The sequence below is a fragment of the Eptatretus burgeri genome, unplaced genomic scaffold (assembly GCF_056783735.1).
Source record: "Eptatretus burgeri isolate ZD-2024b unplaced genomic scaffold, Ebu_testis_v1 Ebu_testis_scaffold_317, whole genome shotgun sequence".
In the NCBI taxonomy this organism is placed as follows: domain Eukaryota; kingdom Metazoa; phylum Chordata; class Myxini; order Myxiniformes; family Myxinidae; genus Eptatretus; species Eptatretus burgeri.
The window spans coordinates 7,390-27,660 of NW_028222266.1; the positions used below are offsets into that span (position 1 = coordinate 7,390).

At 45.1% G+C, this 20,271-nt stretch overlaps 1 protein-coding gene and 1 long non-coding RNA gene across 2 annotated transcripts; one reads left to right on the forward strand and one right to left on the reverse strand.

Moving 5' to 3' along the window:
* The first annotated feature begins 815 nt into the window (after positions 1-815).
* Positions 816-13,084, forward strand: LOC147007315 (uncharacterized). Its single transcript, XR_015054270.1, has 3 exons — positions 816-3,623; positions 3,778-3,947; positions 12,964-13,084. It is a non-coding gene; the product is annotated as an uncharacterized LOC147007315 (long non-coding RNA).
* Positions 13,085-13,138: 54 nt separating this feature from the next.
* Positions 13,139-19,503, reverse strand: LOC147007316 (uncharacterized). The gene is made up of 3 exons (XM_085867366.1): positions 18,233-19,503; positions 15,901-16,051; positions 13,139-13,950 (listed from the first exon to the last, which is right to left on the reverse strand). The coding sequence occupies exons 1-3, from the start codon at positions 18,528-18,530 to the stop codon at positions 13,419-13,421; spliced, it is 981 nt and encodes a 326-aa protein (XP_085723492.1). The 5' UTR covers positions 18,531-19,503; the 3' UTR covers positions 13,139-13,418.
* Between the last annotated feature and the right edge of the window lie 768 nt (positions 19,504-20,271).

Consider the following 20,271-nt stretch of genomic DNA (forward strand, 5'->3'; position numbering starts at 1 on the left):
CATATCTTGCAAAAACTTCGTTTTGGAAAGATAAAAATTGATCCTTGGCACACGGCAAGTACTCCTCATGGGAAATAAGTGTGATTTTTGTGACATCATAGGTCCATTTGTTTTGATGTCATAATTGCATCTGTAGAATGCCACATCTGCTGAGTGTGAAATTTTAAGGGGCATCTCAGCAGCCACATTGGATTGAAGAAAAATATTAAATAATGTTTTCTCGGGAACCGCTTAATCACTCGATGTGAAACTTCATATTTGTCTTCAATGCTGTCGATTGTGCAAAGACAGCAAGTCTTCTATGCTGTCTATAAGTGATTCTTCATCGTTGAGAAAGTCTGCTGTTGGCTTGTGGTTCGGGTGGATGGCTTCGGATACAAGGGTTCTGAGTTTGAGCCCCGTTGGCCACTGAATTAACAGCAGGTGGGGTTGACTCAGCCTGTTATCTTTTCGAGGTCGGCGAAATGAGTACCAGCGTATTGGTACAGGGGCCCATTATCAGTGGCACAGTCAGGCCCCAACAAAATGATGACAACCCAGCAGCCAAGCTGTTGTCTGGAAGAAGAAGGAGAAGAAGAAGAAGAAGGAGAAGAAGAAGGCCTTCACAACAGCTAATTAAACTCGATGTCAGAGAACCTGATTCCCTGCACAGTGTTCAGGTCCATCCAGGAGAGCCTTCCTGTTCATGGGGTTGATGTTCTTGAAAATCCCTGTAAACCGTAAACACACAAACTAAGGGGGTGAATGGGGGAAATATGGGTTCAGGACTTCAACTTTGAAATTTGTCCAAACTGTACCCCTAATTAACATGTTTGTGCATCGTTTTTCATGAGTAAAAGAGTTATGAAGAAAACATAAAATAACGTATTATATTCCTGGATTAAGAAGAGAACATAAAGTTTATTTTGTTGAGTTTTTGAGCTGGGAGGAGGTTTTAGAGGGAGGAACATTCACCCTGAAGCTGTCTCGTCTTGGTTCGAATTCCGACCCAGATATAAACATCATCCTGGTGTCTCACAGGCAGAGTTTAACATCAGTGTGAGTGTCATCCCTCGGATACACGTTAAATTGGGCGTCCCGTCTACCAGCACGAGGTGGGGGACTTTTAACATCCCACGATGTCCTTCGGGAAGAGTGGGTGAGCTATCGCCGGCACCACGGCCAAATTCAAACCACCGTCGAGGAAGCATCTTGACCACGCTGATGACGTCATGACAAAAGCCCATTCGGGGTCAGCTGATGAATTGTGTGCTCGTCCTGTCTTGGTCTCTCCAGTCAAGTTTATCAGAAATGATGTGAAAATCAGTATCAAGGTTCGTTGGTTGTTTCCAGATGTTTTTGGGGGATTTTACCAACAACAACATGAACAACTACAAAAACAACAAAAGAGTCACCGGTTGTGTGTTCTGTTCGTTAATAACTATCGATTGCTGTGATATCGTCACCTGTTAACTCATGTATCGTTTAACGAGGTTTAATTGGTTATTATGTTATCAGTTGTGATGATTTCCTTTTTTTCTCTTGTACCTCAGGTGGGGTTAACGAGTCAAGATGGCGGCTGGAGTTCGGTCAGACGATGTGACAGGAGGGTTTGAGTGTTGAGGGTGAATCGGATTTTTTCTGGTATTCTGTGTCCATGAAGGTTATAATACGATCGGGTCTTTACTAAATTGGTCAATCTAACCCTGTGGGTGCTGGGAGATGGTGATGAGGGATGATCAACACTTCTGGTGATGATGACGAGGGTTCATCATGGAGGATTAATCGAACGAGGAAGAGGGACAGATCACGGTGGGAGAGGTCCGAGGGGTCGGAACCCCCCAAAGTGGTCAAAGCCCCTCTACCCCTGAAGAGAACATTCACAAACTTGTTGTTATCGTTTGGGTTTTTGACGGTATCACACCCCTAAACCCTGACAACCCCATAAAAATGGCTCCAGTGATGAACAAAGAATTCGGAGATGTGTCTCGTACCAGAAATCTCAGATCTGGAGATCTCTTCATGAAGTGTAAATCAGTCGATCAATGGGACAAGGTGATGAAAACCCAGTATTTTGACGGGGTCCGTGTTTTGTGTCATATTCCGAGGAGTCTGAGGGAGAGTCGAGGAGTCATTTACGGGATTGATCCCTCCATTGAAATTGATATCACGAGTCATTTGGAGGAGGTGGGAGTTGTTGACGCCCGCTGTCTCACCACGGTCATGGATGGGGTCAGAGTCCATACCACCTCAGTGTTTCTGTATTTTGACACTCCAGTCCTTCCCCCGAAAGTGTTCTTGGACTATCAAGCCTTCACTGTACGGGAATACATTCCATCTCCCCGAAGATGCCACAAAAGCCAAAAGTTTGGTCAAACTGCTCCAGCCTGCGGAGGCAAACAACGCTGCAGCAAATGTAATGGAGAGCAGGACTATGGAAGCTTCACTCGTGAATAAAATGATTTGTGTCAATCGTGGTCGTGACCACAGTGCAGCTTTCAGGGGATCTCCTGAATTCAGGAGACCTGCCCGGATCCAACAGGTGAAGACCCCAGGAGAAACTGTCATACGATGAGATTGTCCTGATGGTCCCCAAAATTAGGAAAACTACGACTCCAGTAAAAGCTGTTGAGAGCACGTCCATAACTGAGGGACCAGTTGACGTCTTCAACAAATCGGTGGGAGTCTAGACTGAGATGAAAGATGCAGAACGCCAAACCAAGAGAGCAACCACCGACGTGGTCACGAACTCTACTAAAGAGGGATTCATTGGCTTCATCACTGAAGTCGTCAATTGTACATCTCAAGGAGGGAGAAGATCCGAAAAAATCAATACCATCTCCACTGCAGCCTTCAAACATCTGGGCTGGGAGGAGTTTACTTTCAAGACGATCAACAAAATATTCAACCAATCGACCCATAAACACAGAGGGCCGGACTCCAGGCAGTCCCAGGATTCTCATGTTGATTCATGTAAATCTTCCAATGATTAACACGAAGTAAAACACTCATGTGTAGGAACTTACTAAATTCATCAGCGATCTTACATCCACACTGGATATTATCCATTCGTTATTTAATAAACCTGGTTTAAAAGCCATAATCGATTTAATATTACCGGTTACATCCTTCAATGTTCTCTCTGAATAAGCGGAGTGGACACACTTTGTTAACTGAGCCAAATGTCCCCTCAATTCTCTAAATTTGTCTGAAAATTCAAAATGGAAATGGGGTTGGCAGTGTTGAGTTATTATTATTATTATTATTTTTTACTTTCTGTTCTTTACTTCATTTTTATTAATATATTTTCTGTTTTGGCTGGAACCTTGAGTTCAGGTGAGTGGTGTTTGTGGAGCCTCGTGGCTCTGACTTCACCAAGGAGAGGAAGAAGAAGAAGAAGAAGAAGAAGAAGAAGAAGAAGAAGAAGAAGAAGAAGAAGAAGAAGAAGAAGAAGAAGAAGAAGAAGAAGAAGAAGAAGAAGAAGAAGAAGAAGAAGAAGAAGAAGAAGAAGAAGAAGAAGAAGAAGAAGAAGAAGAACAAGTTGCAATGATAAACTATCCACAGAACGTCACGACGTCATGAATAAGTTGTAAGTGTCTTCACCCGACCAGCGACAGGTTCTTCCTGCGGTTCCACGTGTGCAGGTACAGGCCGTGTCGGCTGTGAAGTCCTTTCCTCGTTATTCTACTTTTCTCTTGTTTGCTGCTGTCGCTTCAAACGGTTATTGATGTCAATGATGGTCTTTCTGTGTTTTTGTGATTGTCATTCCCCACGGTGTACTGTGACCACACCTCTCAGAACGTGACCTTCCTGCCGATGCCACCACGTCTTTGGCCGAGTGGCGATCCAGCTGGAAGTACCCCACCGTCATTGTGAGTGTTTACTGCAGCTTCTGTTCAACATGGCCATCCGAGCCGTGCTTGACTTCATACCTGGTCGTCCCGGACAAGCACCTCAGAATGAATGAGGTTGGTAACGCGGGTTGCCCTCTACTTGTACTACCAAGGACATTGGTGTAAATCACACGATATTGTTGGGGTGAGAGATTGTGTTTTGAACCGGAATGTGACAAGGTGCTGTGTAGGTCGTCCGACTCACCTGTGATCTGTCCAGTCCAGGTTCGATTCCGGACCCGGTGTGACGTTTCATCACAGGATGCACCGTCCCTCGGATGGACGTTCACCTAGGTGACCCACGTGATGTCATGAGATGTAAGCCAGCAGCCACCCCGGCCAGAGGGTACTTTGATGAGTAAATCGTCTCCCTGGTAGAACAACGTTCAGCCGCATTTTTCTTCAAAAGACGACTCGAAGATGGTTGTGGTTTGTTTTGAAATTTTGATTGAAAGGGTGTGTCACAATATGATGGTAAATGTTTTTTTATTCCATTTGATGAATATTTAAAATACTCCTGATTTTCTGCATGTTTAATACAATGCTTATTTTGTGCATAATCTCAAAGTTCATTGTCACCACTATTCTCATAATAAGGGAAAGTCTTTTTTTTTTGTATAATATTTTCAAAATTATAACATTGGCTTCATTTTTAATATTTGCCATCACTTGTGTCTTGTCATCATCAAATGTAAAAATAGGACTGCGTGTCCGGAGTTCACACCTGGATCTGGAAAAACAGTCAGTCACTCACTCCCGGCTGACCTGTTCGACCCTGATGTTGTTATTGTCATGAACAAACTTTGGTTCGTCATGGTGATGAAGGTTGGGGTCAAGTTTCATCAAAATCGAGTGTTTGGTTCAAGTGATGACGAAAGTGTTCATGGACTGACTGACTCACTCACTCACTCACCTTCAGACACTGCTCGATCACATAAGCTCACCTGACTAAAGTCCAGGTGAGCTTGTGATTAGATTATTGTATTCACCAGACTCGGGGGCATCATGGTTGGAGTGTTCCTTCTGAATCTGAGAGGTCAGTGGTAAAACCACAGCAGGGTCATACCAAAGACTTTAAAATGGTATGTGCTGCTTCCTCATTGTCCGTGAGCGTCCGCTGCGGCTGAATGGACGTGTTGCTCGTTTTCCTGACACTGTTCCTGCCCACCAGATTCTCTCAGCAAGGGGGCCTCTTGAGCGGAGGAGGCCAGTGGGCCAACCACGTGTGTGGTGGTTGCAGCAGGTTGATCAGCATCTCCAGAAGATGGAGATTGGCTCCAGGCATCTGCCTGGGGGATGGACAGACAGAGTCCCCTGGTGTACCAACGGAAAGTGGACGCAATGACAAGCTGCTCCGCGCATGCTCCCACACCTGACCTGACCTGCTTCCTCGCTTAACGCTCAGCATGTAAAAGGATGGAACACGGACAAACAACATAGCAAAGGCAAAGGGATACCACCTTGTATAACCATTGATCATAAACTGCTTTGGCAGCACCATCGCTCTGTGAAAAGTATGGTTCATCAAAAGGAAATTTGTCAAAATTATTCCGAATCATTCAGGAAAAGGATGACGGATTCCATTGGACAAAAACAGTGATACTCGTACATTGTCCATATAAAAGGGAAACATTTTCAAGGAAACTTCAATTTGACAGAATGAAATCTTTCACCGTTCAAATACTGCACGAGACATTACGACTCTTGTCAACTTCATATTGCGATCGGTCATGTTTCATGCACATCACTCCTCCTTATGGCACTCAGTCAAATCAGTTCACGTATTTGGGAACAATGTCCTCACAAAACATGGACCTCTTGTGTAATGTTTTTTTTTTCTCACTTTTCTCATCATGATGTTTCCTCGAAGCTTGGAGCACTGCTCTTTCACTTGGGCATCAGAGTCTTCCGGGTTCTGCAATGAGGTATTTTGATAGCCGGAACATGTACATTATTTAATACAGAGAAATCCAGGCAAGAAGTACGATAGTTTGTCACTGCAGATGAGATGGGTGATATCTCTGACTTGGACAGGTGCATCCGGCTCCTCGTACACCGGTGTTCAAGGCTTTCATTGTCTTGCCTCCTCTGGCCACGTCCTACTGGATCCTTCTATTGAGGGTTTGGAATATGGCTTTGTCACCAACTGAAGCATGGCTCAGAATGTATTGCTTGAAAGCATCTTCAGTTGGTGGAAGCATGTTGCGATTTTTTTCAGTTTGAAGCCATGACTGCAGGGATCACCATCCATCCTTCCATTGGGACCATACTATGTGCAGAGCGTTGGTGCTGCCTCAGCAGTCTCCTTGGCTATTGGGCATAATCCTGGACGGATCGCCACTCCAACACAGGATACCAGCAAGCTGGTACTCATTTTTGCCGAACTCGGAAGGAACAGAGGCAGAGTCAACCCCACCTTGAATTAATTCAACAGTCAAGCAGGATTTGAACTCTGGACCCTCGGATCCCAAGCCCATCACTCGAGCCATTAACTCACCACCAAGCATATCGATCACCACGAGTGCGGCTTTGTTTGGACATGTTGTTGGAGTAAGAGGACAAATGTTCTCGTCGAGGTCAGTATTGCTTCTCGCGAGTTCAGACAAATCACTTGGAGTCAAAATGTTGTTGTAAAGTTGAAGACCATCTTGTTTCCATTCTTGTAAAATACACTCGTAGTGTCACACCACGTCGGTGAGTGTGAGGCTGGTCGGCACTGACATTTTTTGTTGTGCTTTTGCGATGTGATCTGCAGGGATGTATCTTTCCTGATATACTGTTTTCCCAGAGTGACAAGCACAAACACATTCTCGCATTCATTTACTATTTATATTCAAGCACGTGCACACACCGCCTATATTTTCAATATCAGATGGAAAGAACTGAATGAGTTGAGGTACTTTAGATTGAATGAGTTGAAATGTGCTTGATCGTCAACATTTATACCATGAGGGGACTTTGTTTGAAGCTTGTTTATCCAGAACGACTCGAATCTTCGGATGTGATGTGTGATTGGTTTGTAATCGATTCGATTTCATCTATTGAGTGATTTGAATATCATATATTGAGTGCTCTGGCAGATTAAGATGTTACGTAAGGAAGACATTTACCCAGATTGGTGTGAAAATTTCTAATCTTTGACCATGTTATTGAAGTACTCACAAATGTCCCCATGTACGACGGGTATGGGGGACAGGACGGATCACAATACTCGGTTACGGGAGTTTCTTTGGATGTTTTGTGCCGCATTCCACAGCTCAGTTCATATTGGTGGCGTGTCTGGGTGCCAATGGTGGCGGTTGAGAGGGGACGCTTTGGATTGTTGACCTTGACACATCGTGCTGGATGAGTAACACGAACGATTTGACATATTCATCGTTTCTATATTACCTCCATCAACAGATTAACAACATGGCAGGATAAAAGTCGTAAATTCTGAGTTGAACAAACGTCCTGAACTCATGGACTTACTTAAGTGAAGCAAGTCATCTGGGACCCGACCGTCGGTTTGGCCGAACGCTGCTGATTGTGACGTCATCAATTCCCTGTGTGAAAATGTATGCGGGAGCCAATAACGGCCGAATGGACGGCCGTGTCCCAGTCGGAGAGGTTGAGAATACGGCCCCTGTACGTATCGCCTTTGGTACCAATAATATTCCTTGTCTGAATTCTTGAAATAAAATTCTGTATCCTGTATTCGTAAATGTTGATCACTGTAGTTTGACATGCTGCAGGACTTCTTTATAAACAATATTTTTTGTCTGTTTGGTGCATTTGCTGAAATTTTAAGTTGGCAACTGACGGTAGCGCGACTCATCACAACATTCAGCTGACCATGAGAGAATATGTCAGTTGGTAGGTAAATCCCAACTCTCTGGAGGGTTTGACTTTGGGCCTTGTTTGCAGTTATGCCGAATGCGAGCTTCATAGGGAATTGCCGGCGTTTCATTTGGAAAGTGTAAGTATTGTCAGTGGGAATGAGTGGGATGCGTGGAATGAACAGCCTTTTCCCTGCGTGCAGACCAACGGCTATCTCAGCTTCTATGACGTGTTGATGCAGTTCTGTGACAATGTACCGGGTTCCATTGCAGTGTCCATTCATCAGGTCAAAATTCCGCAGTAACGTAACGCAGCAATGTTTTTTTAGCACAATTTTGTGTTGAGGCATGCCTGACAGTGAAAAGATATTTATGAACTCCATGGGGAACTGATGACTCTCCTCTTCGATTGAATCTACACTTCGGTACTCCATGGCTTTGCCCGGAAATGTAATTTGACGTGGTTATTGATTATTTCAACCGCATCATTCGTTGGGGCAATGATAGCTCTTGAACACAGGCACTCCCGACCTGCAAATCTTTGAGTGAGTGAATCGAACATGAAGGAGACCAGGTCTGACAGTTGACAGGTTGACAAGTGGAACTGTTCTTCAATTTCGATGACCTCTGGTTCCATTGGGGAAAAGGGTGGCACAGAACCAGTTCCAACAGTATTGAGGTACTCAACAAAGTTGCTGTCATCATCGTTTTTAGTCCGCATGTTGTCTGTGAGGCACAACGTGTGGACGCTCTTCCAGATGTATGACGCTTTCAGGGAGGCTTCCACAACTTGGGGTCGGCTGCCGTGTGGTACAACAGGAAGTACGTGTTTCCAGTCCCCAGCAAACAGCACTGTGATGACACCAAACAAATGAGAATTGTTTTCGTTTGTTTTGAAGAGACCTGTTCAGGTATTCAAACAGGTACCTGTGGCCCATACTTTCCTCATCGATGATGAGCATCTGAGAAAGTCGAAGGAGCTTAGCGGTGGAGGCATTGTTCGAAATTTGGCACATGAAATATTCGTTCAAGTTCTGAGGGATCTTACAACGCGAATGTAGCATATGCACATTGTGCAGCAGCGTGCCCGCAATCCCAGATAACACTGTCGCAAGTACATTCTTGTGCTGCGCTGGGACTGCATCAATTATGACATTGAGGAGATAGGTCTTTTCTGTCCCTCCACTTGCATTCAGACAGTAAAGTCTCCCTTCGTCGTCACGGACGGAAGACAGAACAACATCCAAGGCATGTTTCTGTGCATTATTGAGCGTTGGATACAGAAGATCCACTGTTCTTGCCTGGGCATTCGTGTCGAAGTCCATTTCCTCCCTGAGAGCCCGTCCGGTCCAAATCCGTAATCCTGCCTAAACTTTGTCCGTCCGCGGGATCGGCAAATCCACCGCGTGCGTTTCCGGACCGGGACTTCACTCTCGCAAGCGAGCACGTCGGGGCCTCGTGCGTTGCACAGCACGGACCTCGTGCTCACTGCTGGGTGAACCCGGCACGGTCCCCGAAACAACTACAGCCGCTACTCGGCTTTCTTTCCTCACATGTCGCCGTCGTCGCCATTCGACACACGCACTCCCGCGTGTTACGACGCTAACACACCTCACCATTAAACTCACACCGGGAGACGCGGCTGCATGTTCACACATGCCGACCGACATCTCCCTTACACACAGCGACCTTGCACACGCTGTCTCTCTCACACTCGGCCGCTCACTCACGCATGCCATTTCCCTCACACAAACCACACCACTCACACATGCGGGGGCACTCGCCCGCGGTGTTTCATCCACACACCGTCCCTCACTCACACACGCGGGGGCACTCACCCGCGGTGCCTCACTCATACACCGTGCCTCACTCACACACGCGGGGGCACTCATCCGCGGTGCCTCACTCATACACCGTGCCTCACTCACACACGCGGGGGCACTCATCCACGGTGCCTCACTCGTACACCGTGCCTCACTCACACACGCAGGGGCACTCAACCGCGGTGTTTCATCCATACTGGCCGTTTCATCCACACACACGGCCTCTTCCACTTGCGGTGCCCCTTTTACACACGGCGTGCTGGGAAGCACGTACTCCGGCACAGTCGCCACCACACCACTCACACACGGGGTCGCTTCCACACACGGGGACGCACTCACACCTTGCACCACACACACAGGGACAACCACACTGGGGATTCGTGTCCCCACAAGAGTCTCCGGGGCCTCTATACCCCCCAAGCTTTACGTGCACCCGTTCGCAGCACTCCTCCCCTCGACCTCGCTCGACACGACCGAACTCACCTGGTCGTGACTCGCCTCAAGGGGGAATACTCCCTCCCCTCGTTCCTGGAGGAGGCCATCCAGCTGCTCGCACCGGGCCTCCACCCAGTCCACCAGCTCACCCCTCTCCTCTCCGCAGCTCCCCGACTCTGACACGGGCGCCCCCTCGACTGCCTTCGCCGCCGCCACCTCTCCAACTCTCCACAGCTCCGTCCAACTGCTTTCTCCGACTCTTCTCTTCACTGACTTCCCAACTCAACTCCGACTGACTCTTTCCAACCCAACTCCTCCGACTCTTCCCAACTCAACTCTACTGCCGGCGAGCGAACGTGGCCCTTTATAGCCCCCGGGGCCTCGCTCCTTCACCTTCGACCCTTTACCTCTGGCTGGCTCCCCATTGGACAGAGGAAAAGTGGGCGTGAATGCTTTTTGATCCATGAATCTGCATATAGCGATTATACTCCGATGCACCTGGAGGCGGGGCCAAATCGCCCCACGCTCGCCGATAGGACGGAACAGAAGTGGGCGTGAGTCGTTTTTGATCCGATTGCTTCGGAAAGGCTGGTGTTTTTGCACCCGCTGCTCGGTGCGTGCCCTGCACGAGTCCAGGATCGGCGCCCACAAGCGGCGCGGGAATGGCGGTGATGCGATGGTTGCGAGAGCGAGATGTGACGGCAAGGGTCGTGGCTGTGGTTGTGAAGCGGCGTTGCGGTTGGTGGTTGTTGTGTGATGGCTGTTGAGACGTGGTTGGTGGTGGTAGTAATGATAGTAATGGCGGCTGGTCCAAAATAAAGATAGTAAAAGAAAAACGGCTATCTAGAAGGGTCGCAGCCCGAATGAATGACATTTATTCCCTCAAAACAACGGGTTTGGGCCTAACTACACATATACTTACCGAGATATCTCACCTAAGGGACCTGAATGGTGGTTTGCGAATTTCGTCAACCACAACAATATTGAGGGAATTCTGCGTACGGGATGTTCCTGGCCGATGGATCAGTTTGATTAGTCATAAAGAAAGCCGTCAGCTTCGTTGTTGGTGGTCCTGTCTCGGCAACGTTTGCGGATTCGTATTCTTCAAACAATACCATTTCTTCATCAGGCAGATGGCACGGTAACTTTTGAACAGCGGCGATATTTGATGAATGTAAAATCCATAGAGTTTCCACAATGCTTCACTTGCGGAAATGTACCGGGCATTGACGAAATTCTTGACCTTCAAAGTTGCAATCTCCTGTCCAGACTGATTCACGCTGAAAATTATTCGTTCCTGACCCTTCGTGACGGACGTGTATCGGTACTTGACACCCTGAACAGAAGGAACGACCTTTACATTGATGTGGGCGTTGTTCCGCACTGACAGGTAAGGATTGTAGGATACGACGAATGAGTTGTCAACCAGGAAATCTTATGAGTTCACTTTGATACAGTGTGTAGCTCCCCCATCCCTTGCATGACGTCTCTTGTATTGCGAATAATCATCATCGAGCATTGTTATTGTCAAACGATATGGTTTAGCGAAGACCTTTATGCAGTGCCGTTGTACACAGTCTCCTTCCATACACGGACTGTTTCGGTTGATGTTTCCACACGGTCCATGGATGTTATGAGACGTTATCACATTATAAAGACTCGGATTTGTGACCCTATCAGGAATATCGGCTCGTACCACCTGATGGACATGTTCTGGACACGATGGCTTGGCTTCTTTGGCCATGATTAGCAAAATGTGGGCGTGGGTCAACCCATGCTTCTGCCATTCGATAGTCAAGGTGTGTGCTATCACTTTTCCAAGCAAATCTTTCTTGAGCAGATCTGTCATCAATGCATCCAGTTTAAATTTGAAAACACGACATGTGATGTTCGGTCTGTCATGTGGTCGCTCACCAGGAAATATGGATGACTGTATCCTGGGCCATTTCGGATTAGTTGTGAATGCAACTAAGTCATCCGGCTTACCTTGCACTTGCACAATGATCATTGCATTTTGGAATGCCTCCTTGTAGATTCGGGGTGACCCTGTGATCGTAGGTGGCAAAATTATCCTCCTGCCATGAACTGCATCGTCACCAGCGTGCACTGCGTCGTGTAGTCCGCTGTATTTTCTGCACGTATCGATTTCTGATTCATTTCAACCCACTGCAATGAAGATTTTTCGATTTTCGCCCTCTGATCGACCGCATATTGTTGCAGCAGTCAACAACTTTTCATGATGATGTTTTGTGAGTCTTTCCTGACCTGCAGGCGATGATGGTAATCGTCCAGAGCAGTGAGAGTACATCCACCTTCCTTCTTCAAATTCAGCTGCCATCCATCTTCTCCATTCAGGAAAAGCAGGATGTAGTGGAGCGGATCGTACGAACGGTGAAGCGTGTTTATCCACTGTAGAGTCGCTCCTCTGCAATGTATAATGATTTACCTCCCTGATCCTGCTACACAATGTTCCTTGGATCATTCAAGGTTGACCACACTTCTGATCTCGAGACAAAAATGTTCCTGTGGAACAGGTAAGCAGAAATATATTTTATTTAACTGCAAGCGAGTGGATTTGGTTGGCAAGAAACAAAAAGCTTTAAAACAGTAACAAATACACACACACACACACACACACACACACACACACACACACACACACACACACACACACACACACACACACACACACACACACACACACACACACACTGCTGGAATTATAGATAGATGAGATCTGTGCGTCATACCCTGAAACACAGAAATGCTCCTCAGAGAGAAAAAAAGAAAGTGAACAAAAGTTGCTTCAAATTAATTCAAACCTCCAGGAAAATGATAATTTTTTTTCAATCAGCCCAAAAATTGAGTCTTGGCACTCGATGTCTCAGCAACAGAACGCTGCCTCAATCGCTCCCGAAATTTTTTTTTCTTTGCTGTTCTGAAATATCTAATTTTTTTTTTTTTTAGTTTCCTTGTTTTCCAGTGTTTTTTATCCCATGGTTTTTTTTCCCACAGGTTTCTGCTGGCTCGTCATTCAACATCATCCCTTTCTTTAAAAATGTGTGTTGTGCACACAGCAATTAATTTTATCACACAGTGAAACATTTGTGTCGTAATTTTAAATAAACATTATAATAATAATAATAATAATAATAATAATAATAATAATAATAATGATACAGGCAAAATATTTGGTGTAATCATTTATTGTCATGGTTTCCTGTTTGCACATTAAAATGGGAAACATTGAATGGACTGTCATCATTATTTTCACCATCATCATCACAACTTTTTAAAGCCAGTTCTCTCACCATCGTTGTGATGGAATTTGATCAAGATCTGTGGAATTTCAAGTGTAATTTTTATTGCAAACAGCGATACATTGAGTACACTGGAAGAGTTGTGGAAGGTATAATATGGTAAACCATTTCTTTTTGTTGTTGGAACTTTCCTGTTTGATTCCTCAGTCTTCACTTGACAAAACATGATGTAGAAGTTTCATCGTCGTCGTCAGAATAAGAATCGTCCTCATCAAAGGCATTTACGAAATCTATCACAATGTGGCGGTTCCTGTCTGATTCAAACTGTGCCTCGGCCTTGCTTGATTCCGTTGAAACATCCGAGGAAGATTGTGGAATGGTGAAAACACAAGACGATTCAACACTTGTGGTGTTCTGCGTCGATCCATCCGTGTTTACCTGAGGGCTCATGCTTGAATGCTCATCTGAGAGCTCGTATACACCGAGCACCTGAATACAGCAGGTGGGTGATGGTGGTGTTGGTACTGCGTTCGTTTTCTGTGGACTCACACTCAAAAGTTTATCTGTGAGTCCATGAGCATCTGCTTCAAGAACAGAGCATGCTTGTGGTTTAGGTGGTACTTCATTTCTGTGCTGAGGGTTTTCTGAAGTCTCCATTTTCTGGTATTTGATCGACTGGCTCGGTTGTCTCTTAATGATCTTGCTTGGTTTTCTTGCATTGCACTTCCTGCCTTTGCTGGCCCTGCGAAGCACCAACAGATTTAGATATTGTCAACCTTCATTCTACATGTACAACATCATGGATCAAGCAATGGAACAATTTACTGCCTTGTTTTGTGCACAACTGTTCAAAGATGGCCAGGTATTCATTGCATATGCAAATCTCCTCCCACCCGGAAAACACCGAGGAAGACCCGAAGAAGGCGGGTAATTTACTTTGCAAATATGAGAAAATTTTGGGTATGAATGTTAACATTCGATAAGGTGAGACTGGTACGGCCTTGTTCATCTTCGACAGTTTTCATTGATGTATTGGATGAGATCATTGGAAGATGAATAAGTTAAGGCCGGCCTCTGAGATTACCTTCAAGGGAAATTAAGGTCCAGGGAAGATGGCTGTATCCCATTTGTAAGGGGGGTGGGAACGACGATGGTGTCATGTACCGTGTTTAATGTACCGTGGTCGGTGATAATTTTAAGGCCTCAACCACCGTGAGAAAACACGAAGATTTTAAACTCCATTGCATCCATTCAGAGTTTGAGGTTGGGGTTGAGTTGTCAGTTGCTGTGTTGATGGAGTGTCAGCACCATCCATAATTCGTGAATCATTCAGATAAGTTGTATTTTGAGGTCCTCAAATTTTTTGAAACCAGTGAGGTCCAGGTAAGATGTGCTGGGAGCGGCTATTTTATCTACGTGGAAGACTCTTGCAGGAAGGGCAGAGCCTTTGTGGTGGGCTGGCTGATAATTAGCTGAGAGCACGCAAGTTTGTGAGTGAATAAATTGAGTTGTCCAAATCTGTGACAACAAACGGGGTGTTTGATCTGAAGCAACGGGATGTAACCTTTTAATTGGACAAGGATTTGAAGGCTTCAAGGTATATCAGTGTGACAGGAAGGAGAGAATAGCAGGAGTGGAGGAGTCCAATGGGCCGACCACGTTCCTCGTGAGTGCAGCATCTCAAGGAGATGGGGAGGGGCCAGGCATCTGCCTGGGCGATGGCCAGACCGTGGCCCCTGGAGTACCGGTGGAAAGTGGATGCAGCAACGCGCTGCTCCGGTGCATTCTCCCATACCTGACGTGACGTGACCATGTGCCGTACTGTTTAATGTGCCGTTCTGTTTGATGTGCCGTTCTTGTTTATGTGACGTTCTACCATATGTGTTGTTGTACCATATGTGCCGTTCCAGTTATTTCATAGAACATTACCCTGTAAAGGTAGTGAGTGGCAGCAGAAACAGTGGATAGGTTGAAATTGGAATTGGATAGGCAACAAGAAACATTGGAGATAGAGGTGTGCAGGGTTATTGGCAGGACTGGTCAGGAGCTTGAGTGCGGATGGGTGATTGTCAACCTGTGCTGATCGTGATGTCTGTCAGAGGGTCTCGTCAAAGGATTGTTTGTGGCCAGTGTTGTATTTTTTTTATACCTTAAAACCGTCTTTGCACCCTCCTCCCCCCCAAAAAACATTTCCCTCCCCCTCATTTTTGACACCCTTTTGATATCCAAGAGCCTGCCACATTTTCTCATCCCAACTCTTCCCCCGATGAGGTCATTCTGATGGATCTATTTCATCTGGTGTTTGTTGGCAGCGAATGGCCTTCTCCTGCATCTACTATTCCTGGTATTCCTTGTTATCCTGTTCAGAATACAAGAACAAATTGATAAGCGTTTGGCTTGATTCCCCTTTAAATCTCAGTCGTCTGTGGTCTTGATTAACTGGCGAGGTTCGTCTGAACTTCAACTGCACAGTGATCTCGTTGCGGTTACGGGTGGTTCTTGTCCTCATCCTAACATGCAGCACAAACAGATCTAATTCTAAAAGTAGTTTGTGTGCTGAACCTGCTTCGAGAAAGGAATGTATGTTGATAGCTCTGAAATCATCTTACAACTGTGTACATGCTGAGTGAATTAATGAGGATTTTAAGTGAAGTGGTCACCAAGTGCAACCAAATAAAGTCGTCATACTTACTCCTTGAGAGACCTGAACTTCGCGAAGAGGTAAATGAAGAGCAATATGAAGAAGAAAATAATAGCGCTTAAAGCTATTATCACCTCGACAGCAATCCAGGAAAATTTACTCGCTGCTGGAGTGTTTCTGTTGTTTTCTTTCCTGTCAGACACTACAACAGAAAAATGTTCATTATTTGCAGTGATCAATGAGAAAAACTAAAAATACAAACAACACATTTTTGACTGATGTGGCGGTGTCACAGAAATAACCTTCAGAGAGTGGCACACCTGGACCTTCAAAATGCAGAATTCAAAATCATTTTTATTGTTCTCTTATGTTTGTGGGCTGGGGATCAGGAGTTGAAATGAAAGACAAAAGCACCGTATGTGTTTTGCTGAGTTTTTTTTAGGACTAAGTTCTTCTCACGGAGTTCATGAACAGCTCGCACACAATAAAAAGAAAAGTAGCTTTTCATTCAAAGTACACCGCCCCATGACAAATAAATAAATCATAAATCCTCCAGCACGCAGCACATGGAGTCGGAATTGGGAAGGAGCGGAGAGAAATAATTGATTGATTAAATGTATGATTAAAATAAATAAAATAATTGGGAGCCTGTTGTTGGCTTCGTGGTTAGGGTGGTGGCTTGGGATCCTCGGGGTCCTGAGTTTGAGCCCCGCTGACCGCTGAATTAGCATCGGGGGCTTGACTCAGCCTGTCATCCTTCTGAGGTCGGCGAAATGAGCACCAGTATACTGGTAATTAACCCTGTGTGTCGAAGGCGACTCAAGGGTTGGCGTCAGGAAGGGCACCCGGCCGTAAAAACATTGCCACAAGAAAGGGTACCATGATGGGAGCCCGTCAAAAGCTGACCCCTGCTCAGGGAAAAAGCCTTCAAAATGATGTGATGATGAAATAATAAAATAATAATAATTAATTTCACAATTCATGGTATACCAAAAGGTCACTGTTTCATCTGCATCTGTAATTTTTTGAAAATTAAGTCATTCTCAAAAAATGAATAATTAATTGATTAATCAATAAATTAAAAATACCCTTTTGAGATGAATCACTTGGTCACGGTCATGTCCAAATATCAGCTTCCGAGCTCAAAAGGTGCCTGAGATAATGCCCAGATGAGAAATAACATAAATAAGTCATTAATAAATTGATCGTAATTAATCGATTAATTGATTCATAAAAAATAGCGTTTTTGCCAAAGCACATCTTCACTTTTGTCCCCAAATTTCAGCTTCCCAGCTCAAAGGATGGCTGAGATATTGCCTGTCCAAATAAGAAAACAATCAACGAAGAAAACAAACAAACAGAGTAAAAACTGAGTACTCCCTTCCTTGTCCCCCATCGATGACATCATGCATCACTTGAATATGGAATAGGGAAGGAGTGGTGTACAACGAGCACGGCACTTGGTGGAGTGTAGTACCTCCGCCAGGCCGTACGGTTTATGTTTTTTATCCATCCCACTGATATGCTGGATCTGCAACCGAACCATTCGTCCCCCCGTCCCACACCAAAATCTAATTTACTTGTCCTTGTCACTTTCCCAACTCATCCACAAAGTTTCGTCCGAATCTGTCCGCAACTTTTTGAGATATCGTGCTATGTATCGCTTTTTATCCCATCTCTGAATGGTGAAGAATCACTTTAAAAATTCTAGTATCAGGAGCTGGATCTTCACCAAAATCGACTCAATTTGTCCTTGTCAGATACCAAACTGTTCCCTCAAATTTCTTCCGAATCTGTTGATAACTTTTTGAGATATTCTGCTCACAGACAGACAAACGTGAAAACGACCTCCGTTAACCTTTGGTGGTGGAGGTGATGAGCATGATTTGAAAGAGAAGATGGACAGGTTGAGTGTTGAATAATCCTTCAAACATTGCTCCAATTGTTCCATCGAAGTCGGACCTGGAAAATTGTGTCTGCTTGTTGTATTTAATCAAAGAAAATGAGTACCTATTTATGGGACACCTTGTATATCCTCCAACCCTCGCTCCCTCCCCTCCCCCCCAACCACTCTCCTCTCCCTTCCCTGCTCCCCCTTTCTTCCTTGACAGTTCCACAAGTATCACGTACAAACCTCTTGGTCAATCGCCCATTGGAAGCCTTCCATCGTCCATTACCATGGTTACACAGTATCACCATGGTTACACAAATCAAAACAAAACATGTCCATCGATGTCACAGTTTTGTTCAGAAACGATTAATGAGGAACAAACGATGAAGTTTTTGAATGTCGAAATGTGTTTCACATTGAAATCTGGAAATGGATGTGAACAACAACCTGCACAACCACAAAATCCCTTTCATCAGTATTTGCACAAATTACCTTTTAGAAGATGGAAGTCCTGTTCATTGTGAGAGTTCCCTGGATTCTCTGGAGGGTGTTTCTCCAACTCCTTCTCTCGAGCATTTTGAAGGAAGTGAAAACGTTTCAATCCCATTTCCATGTTATCCAGGAGATGTTTGAGAGTTGAGACGATGTGTGTTGTTTTGGTTCGAGGTTCTCCTTGAGTATTTGTTGCCTTTTCCAAGTGAAGGGTGTTTTCATCATTTGGGAGAGTAATGTCGTTAACTATGGCCGAAGTCAGGTTTTCGATCTCCAGTTGTACAGGTTCTTCCAACATGAATTTGGGTAGTTCTGTAACCTGGTCTGAGAGAGGAAAAAAAATAAAATAATAATGGACAGGTAATAATCAGGTAAACAGGTAATCATGGACTTGAACAGTGAAATGCAATGTTACATCCAAGTGAGATAAATCCGTGAAGATGTCTCGGCGAAACAAATCCACATTCAAGTTTCTTTTTCAAACCCCGTAATTGTTCAACATTCAACTCAAGAAAACCTTATAGATTGTCTCTGAAAACCTTCATGTAACTCCAACATCGTTTTCAACAGTCCGAAGTAATCACAAAGGCTCCAGAGATTAATCGTTTGTAGTGCAAGTGAAGACCAAACCTCCTCACCTTGCATTGCAGTTGTTGTTGCCACACAAATACAAATGAGGTTCACAATGAACCACAAATGATTCACACATTGCACGAACTTCTTCATCTTTGGATATCACCATCAACAAGACCGCGCACAACAGGAGTGTTCAGCACGACAAACAGAACACGTTTGGAGCAAAGAACAAACGTTGCCATGGACACCAGTGTGTTGACGGTCGTCATGACTACGCATTTGACGAGGTAAACAAGATGTGCAGTTCGTTGGAAGATAAATCAGAGTCTGTCATTTATTTATTTGTTTTTAAACAGTTGAATTTCCCAACTCCTTTTCTTCTTCTTTCGGCTGCTCCCGTTAGGGGTCGCCACAGCACATCATCCGTATGATCCGCATTATGATTTGGCTCAGGTTTTACGCCGGTTGCCCTTCCTGACACAACCCTGGTCGCCTCTTTCGACACAGGGATATGGTACACCTATTCTAACCGGGGCATACACCGGGCCCAGTGCACTGGAACTCACTTCGCCGACCTCGGAAGGATGGCAGGCTGAGTCAACCTCCTGGTGTGTATTAATTCAAGCGGCCGACGGGGCTTGAACTCGGGACCTTTTGGATCCCAAACCACGACCCTGATCACTACGCCAACACCAGGCGAGTTGAATTTCACAATATACCTTCAAAACTATTGTAGATTGCCTGAAATTCAACGAAATTTGTGAAAATTAAACAATGATTGAGGAAACAGTTTTCCTTGTTGTTTCTCGATGACTTTCCTGCACTGTTGAAATTCTGTTTGGATTTCACCACCTCGACTAATTATCTCCCAACTGAGGCTGGCAGGATGGCCCGAGAAGTATGCACACTCGCCTCAAAGCTGTCTTGCCTGGGTTCGAATCCCAACACAGCAATAAACTGTCATCGGTGTTTCACAGGTCAGGTTATTCATCAACGTGAGCGATGTCCCTCGGATGGACGTTAAACCGGACGTCCCATCTGCCAGTATTTGGTGGACATTAAAGATCCTATGGTGTCCTTCGCGAAGAGGAGGTGAGCTATCGCCAGCACCATGAACAAATTCCAAACTGTTACCTTCACCCACAACAGAGGGCACCACATCAGCGGCACAGCCGCACCCTCATCCGACGATGCCACCCAGCAGACTTGTGCTGCTTACAAAATAATAGGAAGTTTTCCAGTTTTTTTCCAGGCGAAACGGTAATTTGTGTAAACATAACAAACCACACGTTTCTTAATGAGATGTGTGATGGACACTTAAGTGTGATGGACACTCATCTCTCAATGTGCCCGGGGTCCTTTTTATGACCCTTGCCGAAAGAGAGGGTGTTGCATTTGGGTTTGTTAGTTTGTTTGTTTGTTTGTCTTTGTCATTTGCAAAATCGAAGATTTTTCAAGTATAT